A 16,933-nucleotide genomic window follows, 5' to 3' on the forward strand; every position below is an offset into this window, starting at 1 on the left:
TAATCAAAATCTGGTCCTCTCACTAATGACTCATAAAACTGAAAAACCAAGTGCCTTGAGTAATTCAATTACAAGTTGAAAGCCATCGGTTCCAATCTACTCAATAAAGGTTCACAGATACAACAGTAAAGGAATAATAATTGTTGTAAATCTCGCTTCGACCTAATGTGGTCCCCTTTCGATGGCATGCGTTAGCTTAGTTGCTAATACCACATAAGACAATAAGGTCATGAACAACAAGTAGGTGATTAAAAAATACCTAGAAACAAACTTCCCAAGGTAAATGAAACCAATATTAATTAATTATCAAGTAGGGCCATCCTTGGGGGTCCAAAATCAATTCAAAGTGCACATAACTTGACCAAAACAAACCACTTCTCTCAAATGTAAGTGAAGCTCAACATTACTTAAATCTACCTATACTAGATCCATTCAAAGAATTAAGATATCGCAATGCATGGGACAAGTCCATAGGGGAAAGACAAGGATGAAAGAAACTAAACACCAACTCTTACACATACACATGCACTTTGAGTTAAATAGTACATAGAGATTCAAACAGTACAAAAAACTTTTAGGATTTCTAAATCTTATGGCACCTTATCCTCTATCAACACCATTCCATTGTACATGTCACTAGACTAAAGCCGGAAGGGATTTGTCATGCAAGAGCTTTGTCATTATGTCAGCAAAGTGCATTGACTTACAAGCATGCATCTTAAAGTTGTCGACATATGGAAGCACCCAAGTTGTTTGTTGAAATGGAGCCATTACAAAGGAAACGAAATTCTTGTGCAAGGTTCGTTAGCATAATAGTGTTGCAAAGCACTCTTATGCTAATGTACTTGATACATATGCAAAATCCTAGGCGTCACACGCGCCTCTAAAACCTCCAAGAAGAGCTCTCCCCAAGAGCTCTCTAGCATAGGAGCACTACCTAGAACTATCCCCCCAACCATAGGAGTCCCTTTGTGTAGACGTTATTGTGTGCACAAAGACCCAACTGTTCACACTTGGCCAAATACTGGCCGAGCATGACCAACCTTGGCCGTCTAGGCCTCCTCGAATTCCATGTAGACTCCACCCCTAAACAGTGCATCCACGATGTGCCCTATGCACCTATCCATGCTCCTTGGTCCTAACCCTATAAATGGTGTGACAGTATTCCAATGGTGGTGCTCTATGTGAGGCTTGAAGTGTCCTAGACATGGCTCTACTGTTGCAACATTTTGGCTCATGGACTGTAAGTGATTGTAAGATATACTCAAAGGGCTTCTTAGACCAATCCCACACACAAATCCTCGTGTGGTCAAAAAGGACCATTCAATGGTCATCGTCTAGTCTGTCTGACAATAATGCAGTGATATCATGAAAGGCATTGAAGAAGCAGCTTTTGGGAAAAATCACTTTTCAACCATACACAATACCTATTTATAATTTTTTCTGAAATGAAAATGTAAAAACCTTAGCTATTTTTGCAATATTTTTCTTGAAATCTAGGCTGAAGTTTTCCTTCACCCTTTGCTCTCAACAGGCCTGTTTGAATTTTAAATGGCGCAATTGTAAGCTGAGACATCTTTTTCCCGAACACTGGTCAGGAGAAGGCCACCCAATTGAGACTATTACGCATGCAAAAAAACACGATAGATCAATAATATAAAGAAAGTGTAACAATTTTGCATCTAAAACATTGATAAATCCAATTAGATTTTTCTAGTGTAATTAGTACAAAAAAATTTATACCATATATTACAAGCCCAAAGAGTCTGTGCTTGGATCTAAATTATATACATATCCTCCCCTTTCTTGGATGTGCCTTTCTTACAGCTATATGTTTAAGGATAGAAACTCAATGGTCGTCGAAGCTGAGCATGCTCTTTCTGTGCACATCCTGATCACTCACTTGTACACCCTGTCATGATAATGGTAAAATTGGATAATTTTCATGTGATACACATCCTTCAAACGCTAACTACAATTACCTTCCATCGGGCCGTTTTACTCCTTGAAGAGTAATGCAAATGTTCCTTGGTCCACCATAATTCCGATGCTCATTCAGCCAAATTCCCTGCAAGAGTTTGCAAAGAGTTGAGACGTCTGCTTAAACACACTGTTTTTACACATCAGCATGGGGAAGGTAGTAGCTCAGTTGGTCGAGCCTTTCCGACATAAACCCAAGGTTGAGGGTTCAAGGCTCACAGGTGCGTTCGATGTGTGCTATACCCCTTCCCCATTGGGGAAGTTCCCACAATATGGCCCCTTGTGGGTGTGTATGAGTATATACACAGATACGTACAAAAACGGTTTATTACACAATTGCTTTATGAAAGTCCCCTTCAAGCTGTCCACTTCCGTACAATTGTAATGCTTAACATACTTTAATGTCTACCCAGTCTCCCATATTTTGTAATTTCTCATAAAAAAATACATCAAAGCAGCATACAAATTGATGATATTTTTCGAGAATTTAGACCCACGTAAGAAACACGCAAATAAAAAGAAATTTTCTAGCATATAATTTACTATGTTTGGTTTCCTCTCTCCATTAGCAGTGCTGAGATGGGATGACAGCCTGGAGCTTTACTATTCAGCCACTAATCAGCATGTGACTAATCACCACAATAAGCATATCACCGGAAACAGAAACAAGACCTGACATGTACAGCCAGAAAACACAATTTGTGCCAGCCTATGGCCTAGTTCTAAAAGCAGGTGTTTCATGCCTTTCAACCCACATAGCAAACAAAATCATATGGAGGGTTCTAGAAGACAACAATGACAATGCAGAAACCTTTAAAGCTTGTTTTCCCTCGAACTATCAAACGATTAATCTGTTAATCTATAGCCCCAAGTTTTCACCACAGTTTTTTAAAGCTGTTTCAAACCGAAGATGATTACAGCCATATAAGTTTGAAATCTACCTGCCAAATACCAAGACAAAACCGTCCATCTTTGATCGGAATAGTCAGGGCGCATCCCATCATTGATGACTTCACATGAGCTGGAAAATAAAACAACGTTATGCATCTCTCTAAATTGATTATGGAATTTAAAAGGCAGGGCTACTGTGGTGACAGACCTGGCATATCATCGGAACCTTCGTCAAGATGGCGGTAATGATGTCCCTTGACACATAAGCAACTAAAAATATGAGATCAAACCCTCTCACAAGGCAAGGCTACAATATTCTATATTTGTCTCAATGAGCATACCTCTGGTACTATCTTGTTCAATGAATCTTCCATGTCCAAAGGAACATCTGGACTCGCATTCTCATTGATCGTCAAACTTGCAGATGTGTGCATAACTACGTTCAAAATTCAAGGACAATTCCTGATTTGGACAGCTTATAGGCATCTTCTTTCATCGATAATTTTCTTAAACTGAAAACTTGAACGACACTTAAGCTAGACTGTAGGGAACATGCACTGGCATTCATTGTCTAACAACATTGCGAGTATTGAATATTACTGCGATCCATGACAATTATCACGTCACTCATAACCATTTCTTTGCTCCAAAACACTGATATCATGATAAGGTCCCTACCAACCATCTCAAGGTCTCCCTACTCTATCAAGGGGTGTATTTTTTGCTTCTGTACTGAAGGATCAACCAAAGATACCTCATACAAATATGCAACAAATGCACCCCTTGGAAACCCTCACCACTCAGATACATGCCAGGCGATGTAAACATGACACCTTTGAGATCCTCATGGGAAGTTGATCTACCTATGCTTCAAAGGTTGTTTTCAACCCAAAACCTTGGCTGACCATCAGACTTCCATATTGCCACAAAACCATACAAACATTGAAGTCCACCTTGCACATTTTACGAGATGAGGTTTATGAAGGGGTCCTAATCAATCCTTTTATGCGAGTCCCGCGCTCCTTAGGCTTTCCTAGTCAATGGGTAGCTCTTGGGTAGCATGTCCAGATGGCACCAAAGCGACTGTGCTTGTTGCATATGAAAGGCCGAGACCTAGACAACAGATCCAACAGCAGATCAAGGAAATATGAGCCAGATAGCACAAGAGAGAACAGGAAATCAGCCATACAACTCTACTCTGAGAGATCATTCCCTTTCCACCCATGTATTCGATAGTCAACCCACAGATATATGGGCACCTTCCTAGTTTCCGTACGTCATCACACGCTATAGCTCAGGCATTTCCCACACTACCATGTATCCTCACAGGATGGAAACTCTATACACTTCCTTCCCTTTTTCCACATTGGTTTGACCAGCAGTCTAATTTGACACTTTTAGATGTTAAAAGTATATGACTTTTTCTTCTTTAGCTATCCCCTTCTATAGAGCACTCCACACTAGCTGATATAGTATAGTAATTCTTTTCATTTCTTCAAGTAATTCTTTTAGATGTTAATGGTATATGACTTTTCTTTTTTCTTTAGCTATCCCCCTTCTATAGAGCACTCCACACTAGCTGATATAGTATAGTAATTCTGTTCATTTCTTCAAGCAAAACAAGATTTTGCTCTCCCCTTCCGCTGTGCTCTCTGGCATCAATTAGTTTGGTAAAGCACTTAATCTGTTTCCATCAGTGAGAGAAGACTCCGTGATTCACCTTTTATCTGTTTTAACCTCATTACAAAAATCGTACATGCATGATTCAGAACCCGTCACAGTCAGGAGTGGGGGGTAGCTAATCGAAGCCCGTCAATTGAGGTGGGCTTCTCCCTCAGAATTTCAGCATGCAGCCTCAGCTCATGGAAAAACTCTGCAGGGCGTGCCAATCATTGCATGCCATGTCAGCGCTTGTCAGGAATTCAATAGTGCCTTGCAGCCACACATTTCCCCTACGTCAGCAATCAGAACTGCCTGCAGATGTTCCAATCAGGGCTTTTGTTTTGTTTTTTGCAAGAAAAATATCCTTCCATTAGGTAAGAAACTGCCCAATGGGCTACAACCTGCCCCCACTAGAGAGGGCTACATCAAAAGGTGGGGAGACTCTCCCTATGAAAAGGTAAGATATGTACAATGACGGCTAAATCACCATACAGGAGGAGGAAACAGCCACACTGGTGGGCAGTACTGCCACCTAGGCGCCCCATGGTGAAGAAGGGCCTTGGTCGCCAGAGTCGCAGGAAGGCCTCACGGTGCTCCTGCATGTGGCTGCCCTGAAGTCTCTCAAATTGTCCCCTGAGTGTATGGATTAGCTCCAGCCAGATATCACGTAGTCTTTGCCGGTGGGATTGGTTCCTTGCTCAAGGCCACTTCGCAATTGCTCCCAAGACTGAAGCAAGCTCAAAGTAAAACGATCCTTCCATCTGCTGCTCAGGCCCACTCCGCGCATCTCTGAGAAAAGCCAGAGAGTGGAAGGGCTCCATGGGCCGCCCGTCTGAGGGACCCGGGAGCAAATCCGATGAAGCAGCAACTCCTCCTAGGGATTCTCCCCTGGAAGGAGACCTCTAACAATGAGCTTCCCAAGGAGGGCTCTACTCTGCCGAGCTGGGTCCATGATCCCCAACCCTCCTTGAGAGCATGGTAAAGTAATGGTCAGGAAACTTTGGCACAAGCGAACTGTGTGTCTCGCCTTGACCACAAAAACCTCCTTATCAGCCTCTCCAACTGGCTAATGCAAGAACTTGAGAAAATCCAGCAAAGACATAATATACCAAAGAGTAGCCAAAAGAACCTGGTTGGCCACTATGACCTTGCCTCAAGAGAAAGCTGTGCCAAACTCCAATGGAGCAGTTTCCTCCTGATGGACAAGAGGAGAGGAACGGACTCATGTCCTTGAGGGGATCCACCTAAAGCCCTCTCCAGGTGACCAATTGGGTGTGGGAGCATGACCAACCCAGAAAGCCATTGTCTTCCTCTAGTTAATTAGTGCTCTTGACACACAACAGAACACCTCAGGAGACTGATCACACCTGTGCAAATTGGCCTCCCAACCAAGCCCGAGTCATCAACAAACTCGGTGTCCAAAAGCTCATCACCCCGAATAGGAAGCTCAAGTCCAGGCAGATCAAGCTCCTATGAAGTCAAAAATCTACTCATCGCCTCAACATAGAAAAGTAACAAGAAGGGGGCAAGAGGGCAGCCCTGTCGTACTGACTGTGTGAGCATGAAACGTTCCCCTCTTCCCCCAGACAGTAGCACATGCCTGTGCGCACACCTATAGAGAGCTGATACCACTCTGATCCATGCATCTGAAAAGCTCATCCGATGCGCAGTGCCCTCAAGGAAGCCCCAGTCAACTCTCTCATAAGCCTTCTCAAAGTCGAGAAGGAGCACCACAAGATCCTCTCCTCGGAGATGAGTCAGAGTAGTCGCCTCCTAGAAGATGAAAATGTTATCAAGGATGCTACGCTCCTTGAGAAAACCCATTCGTGTCTGATGCTCTCTAAATTCTGAAACTCAGAACCTTTGCTAGAATTTTGTAAGTTGAGTTGAGAATGGTGATGGGCAGCCATTGTCAAATCTCATCAAAAGAGCCCCCTTCCTTGGGGATAAGATCGATCAAACCCTCGCTCATGCTATCTTGCATCTCCCTAGCGTGAAGAATGTGCTGGTATGCACTTCTGATCAGCTCCTACCAATATTACTGCATCCAATGGCTACGTGGGTGACGCTCCTGGATCCGTTGTAAGGAAGCAATGCCCCATCGGAGTCGCTTTTCCTCCTCTCGGACCGTAGCCAAGTGGGCTGCCGACTTGTGGAGGAAGACAAAAAGGCTGCTTTAGCAACACGCCCAAGGGTCACCTGGTGTGTCCAGATTTGTTGTCTAAATCGCCACAACCTGCTCTCTGAGCGATGTATCCAACAAAATCCTCTCTAGAATGCATAGCATGAGACTGCCACTTCGCTGCCTATTTGACAGTAAGAATCCCTGGAGCATGGTCTGAAAAAGCAATCTTATTCATATGCATAATGAGCCACCCATGTCAGAGATGCGGTCACTAGCATAAAAACGATCTTTCCTAGATAGATTCACCCCTCCTACTCTGGTCGGACTGAGAGAAAGAGAGGTTGTCTAAGGGCCGCACAAAGCCTACATGCTACCATACATTCAAAATCCTCAAAGTCATACAAAGGCGCTCCCAAACAGCCAACTCAGCCCCATGTCCTATAGAATGGCTGCCTCCAATCGTATCCTAAGGGTCCTCAAGCATGTTGAAGTCCCCCCCAATGCACCAGTGCTTTGCATGAGGCAAAGACTGCACAATGCATGACCACAACTCAGCCCGTGCACTCTCACGGTTGGGCAAATATTTTTTGTTTTGTTTTCGGAGTCGGGTAGGGCACGCCCGGCTGCTCCCCTCATACACCAAGAAAAGTATACAAGAAGAACGACCAGGACTATGCACCCAGAAACCGAAGGCAGACGCTTTTGTCACTAGTTTCCTCTGGACTACGAGAGGCCAGAATTATCTACACTTTTAGGGCCATGACTAATCCCTTGAGAGACCCATTTCACCAACTTGATTTGGGCGTGGCAGCAACCAAGTACCTCTATTCAGAGGCCCAAGTACTGCGGGGCTTGCTTCGATCTTCCCTTTGGAGTTGCCTCCTCCAGGTAACTTATCGCTCACCTCACTAAACTGCCTTTGAAACCCGACGGTTTTCCCCTAGGAAATGCCATACTCGCTTGGAAGGGCGTCGGCTCACAGATGGCGTCCACTGAGGTTGGTGGTGTCTCCCTTTTGCACCTCCCAACCCCTTTTAGGTGAAGTTGACCCCCCCTGGGGGGGGGAATGGCACTTGGGCGCTCTTGTAGCTCATCTGTCTTCGCTTGGGGAGAATTACATCATTTCCCTCGTAAAGGATCGGATTCAGAATAACAGCATAGGAAGGGGAGCATTATCTCCCCATCCACCTATGCAGAGCACCCAAGTACCAGGGTACAACTTCACCGAGGAACTTTGCCACAGGCAAATAAATGTTCAAGAAGCCCAAAAGGCTACCTTGAACCTACACGGTGACCCACTAAGCCTTTTGGGCAAATAAATGTTCAAGAAGCCCAAAAGGCTACCTTGAACCTACACGATGACCCACTGAGCCCTCTGTGGCACAATGATACCTCTACCCACAATGGCGTGCTGCCATGAGTCCGCAATAGTTATACATACACCTCCCCGAATGCCTCTAAGCACACCAAAATGTCTCACAGAGGCCGTATAAGAGACGACCCCTCTGGCATATAAACTAAGGTCCACCAAGCCCCTGCACATTCCATGAGACAAACCCTCATGTGAGAGAAAACCGATGTTGTCGCAGCAACCAACCTCGCAATCTTCGAAGCCAGCTTGGATGGGGAGTAGTTCACATCAAAGTGACCCCTAGATAGGTGTGACTGAAGTGTCTAACCAACCCATGCCCAAGATGAGCGTGCAGTTCGTAGAGCTACATCCTTTGTATCCTCATGCACATATACATAGCAAGGCGCACTCTGGGAGTCTGCAAAAAAGTATACCACAATTTGTCTACGACCTACTACATCAGGTGTCATCACAGAGAACTTGGCTAGCGGCCCTAGGGTTTGTATCATAGTTACCCGGAACAAGAAACCGGAACGGGGAACAGGGAACGGCAACATGCATGAAATGCCATTCCCTATTTCGAATACTCACGTTTGAAACACGGAACGCAGATTCGGAACAAGAAATTGGGATGGGAACGAGGAACGGGGACCTGAAAATGGCCATTCCCTGTTACTATGGTTTGTATCAAGTCTAACACTCCCAAATCCCCCGTGTGATGAGCAAACTCAAGAGCCTGGACATGTTAGCAATCCAATATTGTATGCATAGTCCACGTTTGCCACACACTGGGAACGAGAAACCAACCACTGTGTCTAAGGCATTTGCATCTCTGGCTGCCAAAAAAAGAACATGCACTCTGAAGCAAGCTACATCAAAGTCAGGAGATGGGTCACCAAGAAAGTATATAAAGTCGTAGTCAAAAAATTCATCGTCGGCGAATGTTCAAATCATGGAACCAATCTTGGACAAAATCAAGAGGTACTCTCTCCTCGAGCCAAGAGAGCAAACCGAAATGGGAAAATCTGCTTCCTCGACAAGAACATTTGAAGCTGGGTCGAAACCATGGCACCAATGTCGAAAATGGGCCCTAATTGCACGGATGGCGAGAGAAAATGACCTTAGTCGCCAACTTGGGGGTCTCAAACTCGATCTAGTAGTAGCCACGCCGGAGGAACTGCACTTCGATGATCTTTCCCACCACCGAAAGAGCGCACAACTGGAGGAGATCGCCCACCTCGCCTCTGCTAGGTAGGGTGCCAATAATCTTGCAGATGACAGAGGTGCCTGAAGGCGCTCCACCTCTGCTACAAGGCTCGCTTGCTCCGTCAGCGAGAGGGCAAGTCAGATGGTAAGCTCAGCGGTGTCGGGTGAGGAGGCTCCATCTAAGTTCCTCTAAGGAGAAGTAAAGGTGTCCATCTGTGTCTGCTACTACGAGGAGGACGGCAGGATTCATCTTGATGTGAGCCCACCGTGGGGGAAGGGCCCGAGCAAGCAAGGAGAAGGGGGGATGCGAGACGAAGGGGATAAACAGGCGGCCAGCACGAGGTAAAGTGCCGAAGGCGACATAGATCGACGAAGGAGGGTGGATGGGTTAAAACTTCCAAGCAGGGGGAGAGATTTTTTAATTTATTTATGTTATTTTGGCTGCAAGTGAGGGCGGGGGGGCTGGGATGCACGCCGGGAGGGGCAGCGAGAAAAGGGTGCCTAGACGATGGGAAGCAGCGGGAGGGGCAGCAGAAGCAGCGAGCTCTTATGATTCTGGCCCAATCAGGACTTCCGAGCAGGGAGAGAGATTTTTTTATTTATTTATTTTATTTTGGCTGCAAGTGAGGGCGGGGGGGCTGGGATGCACGCCGGGAGGGGCAGCGAGAAAAGGGTGCCTAGACGATGGGAAGCAGCGGGAGGGGCAGCAGAAGCAGCGAGCTCTTATGATTCTGGCCCAATCAGGACTTGACTCCTCAGCAGTCAGAACTCACTGCCGTCACTGTATTGCACACTGTATGGCTCCCCCCTTCCCCAACTGTGACTACCAGTTAAGGACAGCTAGTGTCCTTTCCCTGTAATCAGAGCTGCCCCATGGCTCCCAGCTTGTAGGGAAAGGACACTAGCTGTCCGGTCACCCTGATTACAGGGAAAGGACACTACCTGTCCCTTCCCTACACCATAAAATGTTATACATCAATTAAAACAGCATGTTGCAATCACATGTGCCCGTGAAAAGGAATGCAAATCAGAACTTAACTTGTGGAGTAAACTTAATTCAAACAAACATTCACACAAGCACACTAAACATGCAGAAAAAGCTTACCAAATAAATTTGCCAGGCCAACCTGAAAAGACTTGACCTCAGGGACTGCATGATAAATCTTCTGTGTTATGATGTGACAGCCTCTGTCACATAGATACACTTTGTTGCCACACGTTCTAATTTCCAGCTTAACCAAAAGAAGCAAACATTTTTACACTTATGAACATATCTAGCTCACCTTCTATATGGTTCAAGAGTAATTACTTTTTGACTCCATTCAGTATTGGTTGGTACAGAGACTGAGACTGCCACAAATAAACACAGAAAACTTCTTAGTTTTTTTAAAGGACTAAAAAATCGTGAAGCAATACATCTAGGACAAATGACTTCTCCTTTGACCCAGAGTGAAGAGATACGCAGAGATGTGGTATCACACACAATGTAAAATCGCTCAAATGTCCATAAAAGACTAACTTGTGGAATCAAACAATTCATCGAGCACATCGAGTGCATCTATACCTATTTCATCAAAACAAATTATACTGAAAACTTAGTCTTTTAACATATATTATAGCTTAGTGAGAATGACACCAAACTAGCTACAATCACGTACCAACCAAAGCCTCTGGAGTCTCTGGGGTAGCTGCTCCCACTCCCCTACTTAAAAAAATTAAAAATAGTAGGAAAATATAATTTTAAAAAATGCGATGAGTAAGAAAAGAAAGAGAGGCTAAAAAATAATTAAAAAAGGTACTAAAGGGGGTGGAAAATTAGAGTGGGGATTGCAAAAAGACTGCAACATCTGATACTTTTCTGAACGTTTGATTTTCCCAAACGCCGCTGAAAAACTTTCACTAGCTCACGTAATTGCAAACCATTGCGATTATGTGAGCTGGTGAAAGGACTAAAAAATCATGAAGCAATACATCTAGGACAAATGACTTCTCCTTTGACCCAGACTGAGCAGATACGCACAGATGTGGTAGGAAAGGATAAGAACAAAAACAAAACCTAAGGGGGGTCCTGAACATCTATGCGCCCAATGTGGCGAGTGCTCGTGCAGAGTTTTGGTCACAGATTGTTGAGTCTCTGCCGCAGGCAGATCGTTGGTGCATAGGAGGGGACTTCAACATGTTGGAGGACCCTTCTGACAGGATTGGTGGCAGCCATGCTACTGTGCATGGAGTCGAGTTGGCAGCTTGCGAGAGGTTTTGTATGACTCTGAGGGTCTCGTATACATGGCAGCACTCTGGTTTTGTGAGGCCCCAAGACAGTCTTGCCTTCTCTCGATCGGACCGCAGAGTGGGAGGCGTGAATCTATCGCGGATAGATCGCTTCTACACTAGTGACCACTTCAGTGACTTGGGAGGGTCAGTGGGCATCCTGGCATGGACCTCCTTCTCGGACCATGCACCAGTGATCCTCACAATGGCAGACAGGCAGAGGAGTGGGAGCACGATGCTTCGCATCCCAGAGAGGGTCTTGTTGGACTTAGCACTCAGAGAGAGGGTAGAGGCTCTCTAGACACAGGGCATGGACAAGCAAGATTCTCCTGCTGACAGAGTGGCCTCAAGCCTAGCTCAAATTAGCCATTTTTTTCTTCAAGAGTCTCTGGCTCGCCGGGCTGCAGCGAGAGAGGCGGAGCGTCTCAGACGGGGCATTGCTTCATTACAGAGGATGCAGGAGCAGCATCCAGACAGTGTTAGGGAATAAAGGCCTAAGTGCCTTGTACTTATAACTTATAAGTTAAAAAGACTTATAAGTGAGGGGGCCCAAGTGTGAATGGCCCCCTAGTCACTTACTCATATACTCAAATGTGAAGCCCAAAAATACACTAGCGTGGCTTTTCCCAAAATCCAACGAGCTCTCTCTCTCTCATGCCTTTCTCTGCGTGAACTTCTTCTCCGCCTCTCTCCTCTTCTCCTTCACTCTCATTGCATAGAGTAGCAAGTCGGCTCTCTCTCCTGCTCCCCCACAGACAGTCCTTGGTTGGAGGAGCAGATACAGCAGGCTCGACAGGAGCTTGCTAGCACAGAGGAGAGGCGACATGACTTTGCTTTCCACTGACAGGCATCTCAGTGGACTCAGGCGGGCGACAGAGTGATTGGTGCTTTCTTTGAGACAGTGGGACCTCAGCACTCGCATGCCAAGGTCAGTTAGTTGAGGAGGCCCGACGAGTCAGTTGCTTGTGAGCTCGAGGATATACGTGCAGTTGCTACTGACTTCTACTGTGAGTTATTGTCTGCAGAGCCCCAGTCAGAGCGGCAGGATGCATGCAGGGAGCAGGTTTGGGCACAGATGCCTTGTCTTGTGACTGAGGAGATGCGTCAGAGGCTAGAGATGCCACTTCAGCTTGAGGAGCTGCACACGGCTCTTAGGGCCCTCCCCCGTGGTAGCTCTCCAGGTGAGGATGGGTTGACTCCCAGCTTTCTCTTGGAGTACTGGGACCTGCTTGGCCCAGATCTCTGTAGTGCTTTTCAGTACATTTTGCACACAGGAGTGATGCCTGACAGCATGAGTGAGGGCCTGATATACCTCATTCCCAAGGAGGATGGCTCCTTGGATGAGATTCGACAGTGGCGCCCCATCACCATCCTCAACTCAACCTACAAAATTCTTGCCAAGGCTCTGAGTTTGAGGATTCAACCACTTTTAGAGAGCCTTATACATGGGACCCAGACAGGTTTTGTCAAGGAACGCAGTATCCTTGACAACATCTTTACTTTTTGGGAGGCTTCTAGCCTTCTGCCCTGGCACGGCTCCGTGGTGAGGACCTCATGATTCTTCTTCTCAATTTTGAGAAGGCATACGACAGAGTTGACTAGGACTTTCTAGAGGGCACTCTACACAGGATGGGCTTCTCAAATGCTTGGATCAGAAGGGTGTCATGTCAGCCTTGTACAGACAGGCTCACAGTCAGGTACTTTTGGCAAGAGGTAGAGGTGATCGCTTCATGCTTACACGCTCGGTCAGACAGGGCTGTCCTCTTGCCCCCTTCCTCTTTCTGTTCTATGCGGAGGCGATGAGCAGGTTTTTGGTGTCACGGCAGGTTGGTCTACGGGGCTTAGCACTCCCTATTCGGGGAGATGAGCTACTGGACGCTGTGTTTGCTGACGACTCAGCCTTGTACTTAGATGGCCAGGAGGCCAACCTTCACAGATGTGAGCAGGCTTTGGAGACCTTCTGTTGTGCATCGGGTGCACTGATCAACTAGAGAAAGACAGTGGCTTTCTCGGTTGGTAGTGCTCCTGTGCCAGATTGGATGCCAGGAGAGGGTTTCAGGTGGATTCCCCCAGGGACTGCAGTTCGGTACTTGGGTTGTCAGGTTGGTTTGGACTTGTCTCCCGAGCAGCAGATTGCTCCCCTTCTCCTGTCTATCAGAAGAAAGTTGTTACATTGGAGCTCAGCACGACTTTCTCTAGTTGGCAGAGCAGGAGTTGCCAACCAGGTGTTGTTGGCGACTATGTGGTACATCACTTCCTGCTGGATCTTCTCGAGTTCTTGTATCAGCCAAGTAGAGAGGCTGATCAGGAACTTCCTTTGGTCAGGACGTGACACTCAGATAGCCCAAGCCAAGGTGGCTTGGTAGGTCATCACGCTTCCTTGTTCTCAGGGAGGGCTTGGGATCATTGATCCAACACAGCAGAGCAGAGCCCTTCTTGGGAAGGTCATCGTCAAAGGACTTCTTCCAAGTGAGGAGCCCCGGAAGGAGTTCTTGCTACAGCGGCTTCGTGCCAGGGTGCCTCAATCAGGAGGCCCTTGGCAACCTTCGACCAAATGGATCTTTAGAGAGATGCGCAGAGTTGGTTTGAGCAGGAGACTGGAGGACCGCTTCTCTGTGAGTTTGCTTCGATCTTGGGAGCTCTTACGGCGTGGCCTGGAGCAGAGACAACCGACGTGCACGGAGGAGCGCCTACGGCAACCCCTCGTCTGGAACCCCATGGTTAGCACTCAGAGAGGCAACTTGGTTGGTAGTCGGCCTCATGTTTCCTGGGGTCCCATGGCAGCAGGTCCAGCGCGCTCTCTAGGTGACTGGCTAGAGTTCAGAGGTTTGTCAGGAGGTGCAGGGGCTCCAACTACAGGCATGAGAAGGGTGCAGAGCATGTGTCAGGACATCTCAGAGTCAGTTCCAGCTGAGTGGCTCACGCCTCTCAAGCCAGTAGCACCCCGGTGGATGGGAGCCTTCACACGACTGGAGGTTCTCATCTCAATCAGGGCCTGCTCAGAGACTGTCCCAGCCCTGTTCTTCGAGCTTCAGAGTGGCGGACGACTACAGCGAGTTGCAGTAGATGCCCCGCAGGTAGCAGAGGTGTCAGAGGGTCCGAGTAGTGGGCATCTGTGGGAGGACTTGCGTCATAGACCCTAACCCAGCAGCTCTTGAGACTGGACACTGGAGGCTTTGGGCTTGGGAGTGTTGTCCACTGGCACGAGTACAGTGGGATCCTGGTGAGTGGCTATGGAGGGACCCCTTCTCTTCTGCAGACCACCCAAGAGTCTAGTTCTTTCAGTACACTGTTCGACTGGGACGTCATATACTAGCAACACAGAGAGAGGCCCGCCCCGCTGCAGCACGTCATTGGCAGGAGGAGGGTCTCACAGTCGAGTTCTTGGCAGCCTTTTGGGAGAGGTTGTGGGACTCCAGACAGCCGAGGCGAGTCACCTTGTTTCAGTGTGGCTGGTCGCACACAGAGCTACAGCAGTAGGGAGCTGGCTTGTGCATAGTGGTCTCTCGGCCGCATGTGCAGCTTGTGACAATTTGGTGGAGAGTCAGCGTCACTATCTATGGGACTGTCCCTCGGCCCAGCAGGTATGGCTACGAGTTCTTCGGCTGATGCCTGCTCTCTCCACAGCTCGACAGTACACTTGGGGGGCAGCGGCTTGATCCACCCTCACGGGCTCGGCACTTCAGTTTGAGCTATCTTCCACCAGCAGGATGATAGTGATGCAGGAGGGGCGACCTACACTCCAGCCTGCTTACAGAGCTTACTCCACAGGAGTGGTGCAGTGAGAGAGAGGAGTGTTGGGAGCTCATCAGTGGCCTAACACTTTGGTTCATCTGGCGGGCCCGCTCTTTCCGCATCTTTGAGGCTCGCCCGGTGCCACCAGCAGAGACAGTTCGTGACTTTCGGCTAGAGCTGATCCATACTCTCAGAGGACAGCTTGAGGGACTACAGGGCAGCTCCAACCGCATGCGGGAGCGCCGCAAGGCTTTCCTTCGACTCTGACGCCTTGGGCCTTTCTACACCATAGTCCAGGGTGTGCTCAGATGGCACTACCATCCACCTGTGTGGCTCTTCCCTCCTCCCATCTCTTGATTTAGCCTCATTGTATATATGCTGTTTTTTCATTGGGAGAGTCTCCCCATCATGTTTGTTGTAGCCCTCTCTTGCAGAGGTGGTTGTAGCCCTATGGGCAGTTTTCATTAACTAATAGAAGGATCTTTTTCTCGGAAAAAAAAAAAACCTAAGGGCGGTCAAGTGGAGGATTTCACTCTCCTTAGCCTTTGTATCCTCGAGCTTACTCAAGCGTTTTTTCAGTTTAGTATTCTCCAAAACAAGTTCTTGGATCTAAGTCTCTAGGGCCGTGATCCTTGCGTCTTGGCGAGCGGCGAGATCCTTCCTGGGCACAGCTGCCACTGCAAGAAAACTCCTGCGTGTGCCGGAAATTGGTGTGTTGAAGGAAGTCATGGCTAAAGAATCTTCAATCTATTGTGCAAAAACCTTTGGGTCTATAGCTAAGCTTTGCTTTGTTGAAAACTTGCTCTGAGACCTACTCTTGTGGCCTTTCAAAGTAACATTAATGCTAACTCAAGTCGAGCTGCTCACTGACGTCGAGAGGGATGGTTCTGCAAACTGGACGAGAGGGGCGCCTTTGCTGACCATGGGCATGGCCCTGCTCACCACGAGCGCAATACCGAGACAAACAGTGCTGTTTCGATCTGCTATCCGAGGTCGAGGGCACCGCCTGTGCAGTACAAACGGCAACGCTATTGAGGTCGATCTGATGTCCAAGGTCGAAAGGGCACCGCCTATGCAGTACCGAAACGGCGCTTTCAATCGTGCCTAAAGATGAGACAGAGCTAGCTGGGGCTGAACGCCCCCCCCGTAGGGCCGTCCCTTGCCCTGGGGGAGACTCCTAAAGATGGAATGCAAGGGCTGAGGCTAGAGAGAGAGAGAGAGAGAGAGAGAGAGAGAGAGAGAGAGAGATGGGGTCCCAACCAACCCCCTCAAGGCCCCCCCACAGTGTTGCCGATGTGGTATTTGCTTTTGATAGTGTAAATGGAATGTAGACAAATGCAATACCTCAATGCAAACTCTTCTGACTTGAATGGGGAATGTCACTACAGTAACTCTTCAAGATGAAGCACCTTCCGAGCTGATCTAAAGACCTTTGCATCCGTTTTGATCAGGGATTGTTGATGGCCATCAAGGGGTAGATCTGGGGCTGGTTTGCGCTCTCGATGTGAGAGGAATGAAGGGCTAACGGCTGGCTACAAAAAACACATCCAATCTAACACATTAAGCAGGGCTGAAAATGCAAATGATGATGGAGCAAACGATGAACAGTGATGGGAGCACTTGAGACGGCGAGGGAATGGCCGAGAAGAGGCTCAATGGGCTGTCAAAGGTTCGGGCTGCAGTAGGGAGATTAGCGTTAGCGGATCCGACACATT

General features: G+C 47.6%; 1 protein-coding gene across 1 annotated transcript in view; it reads right to left on the minus strand.

Moving 5' to 3' along the window:
* Window positions 1–1,627: 1,627 nt before the first annotated feature.
* Window positions 1,628–16,933, minus strand: part of LOC147448453 (uncharacterized) — a 58,436-nt gene continuing 43,130 nt past the window's right edge. The window contains exons 3-9 of the mRNA XM_086521066.1: window positions 10,499–10,565; window positions 10,321–10,403; window positions 3,213–3,307; window positions 3,080–3,125; window positions 2,922–3,001; window positions 1,983–2,068; window positions 1,628–1,912 (exon numbers count right to left, since the gene is read on the minus strand). Coding sequence (XP_086377192.1) covers window positions 1,900–1,912; window positions 1,983–2,068; window positions 2,922–3,001; window positions 3,080–3,125; window positions 3,213–3,307; window positions 10,321–10,403; window positions 10,499–10,565 — 470 coding nt within the window. The 3' untranslated portion in view covers window positions 1,628–1,899. The remainder of the gene's footprint in view (window positions 1,913–1,982; window positions 2,069–2,921; window positions 3,002–3,079; window positions 3,126–3,212; window positions 3,308–10,320; window positions 10,404–10,498; window positions 10,566–16,933) is intronic.

Source organism: Adiantum capillus-veneris, chromosome 10, assembly GCF_014529385.1.
Source record: "Adiantum capillus-veneris isolate H3 chromosome 10, ASM1452938v2, whole genome shotgun sequence".
Taxonomy (NCBI): domain Eukaryota; kingdom Viridiplantae; phylum Streptophyta; class Polypodiopsida; order Polypodiales; family Pteridaceae; genus Adiantum; species Adiantum capillus-veneris.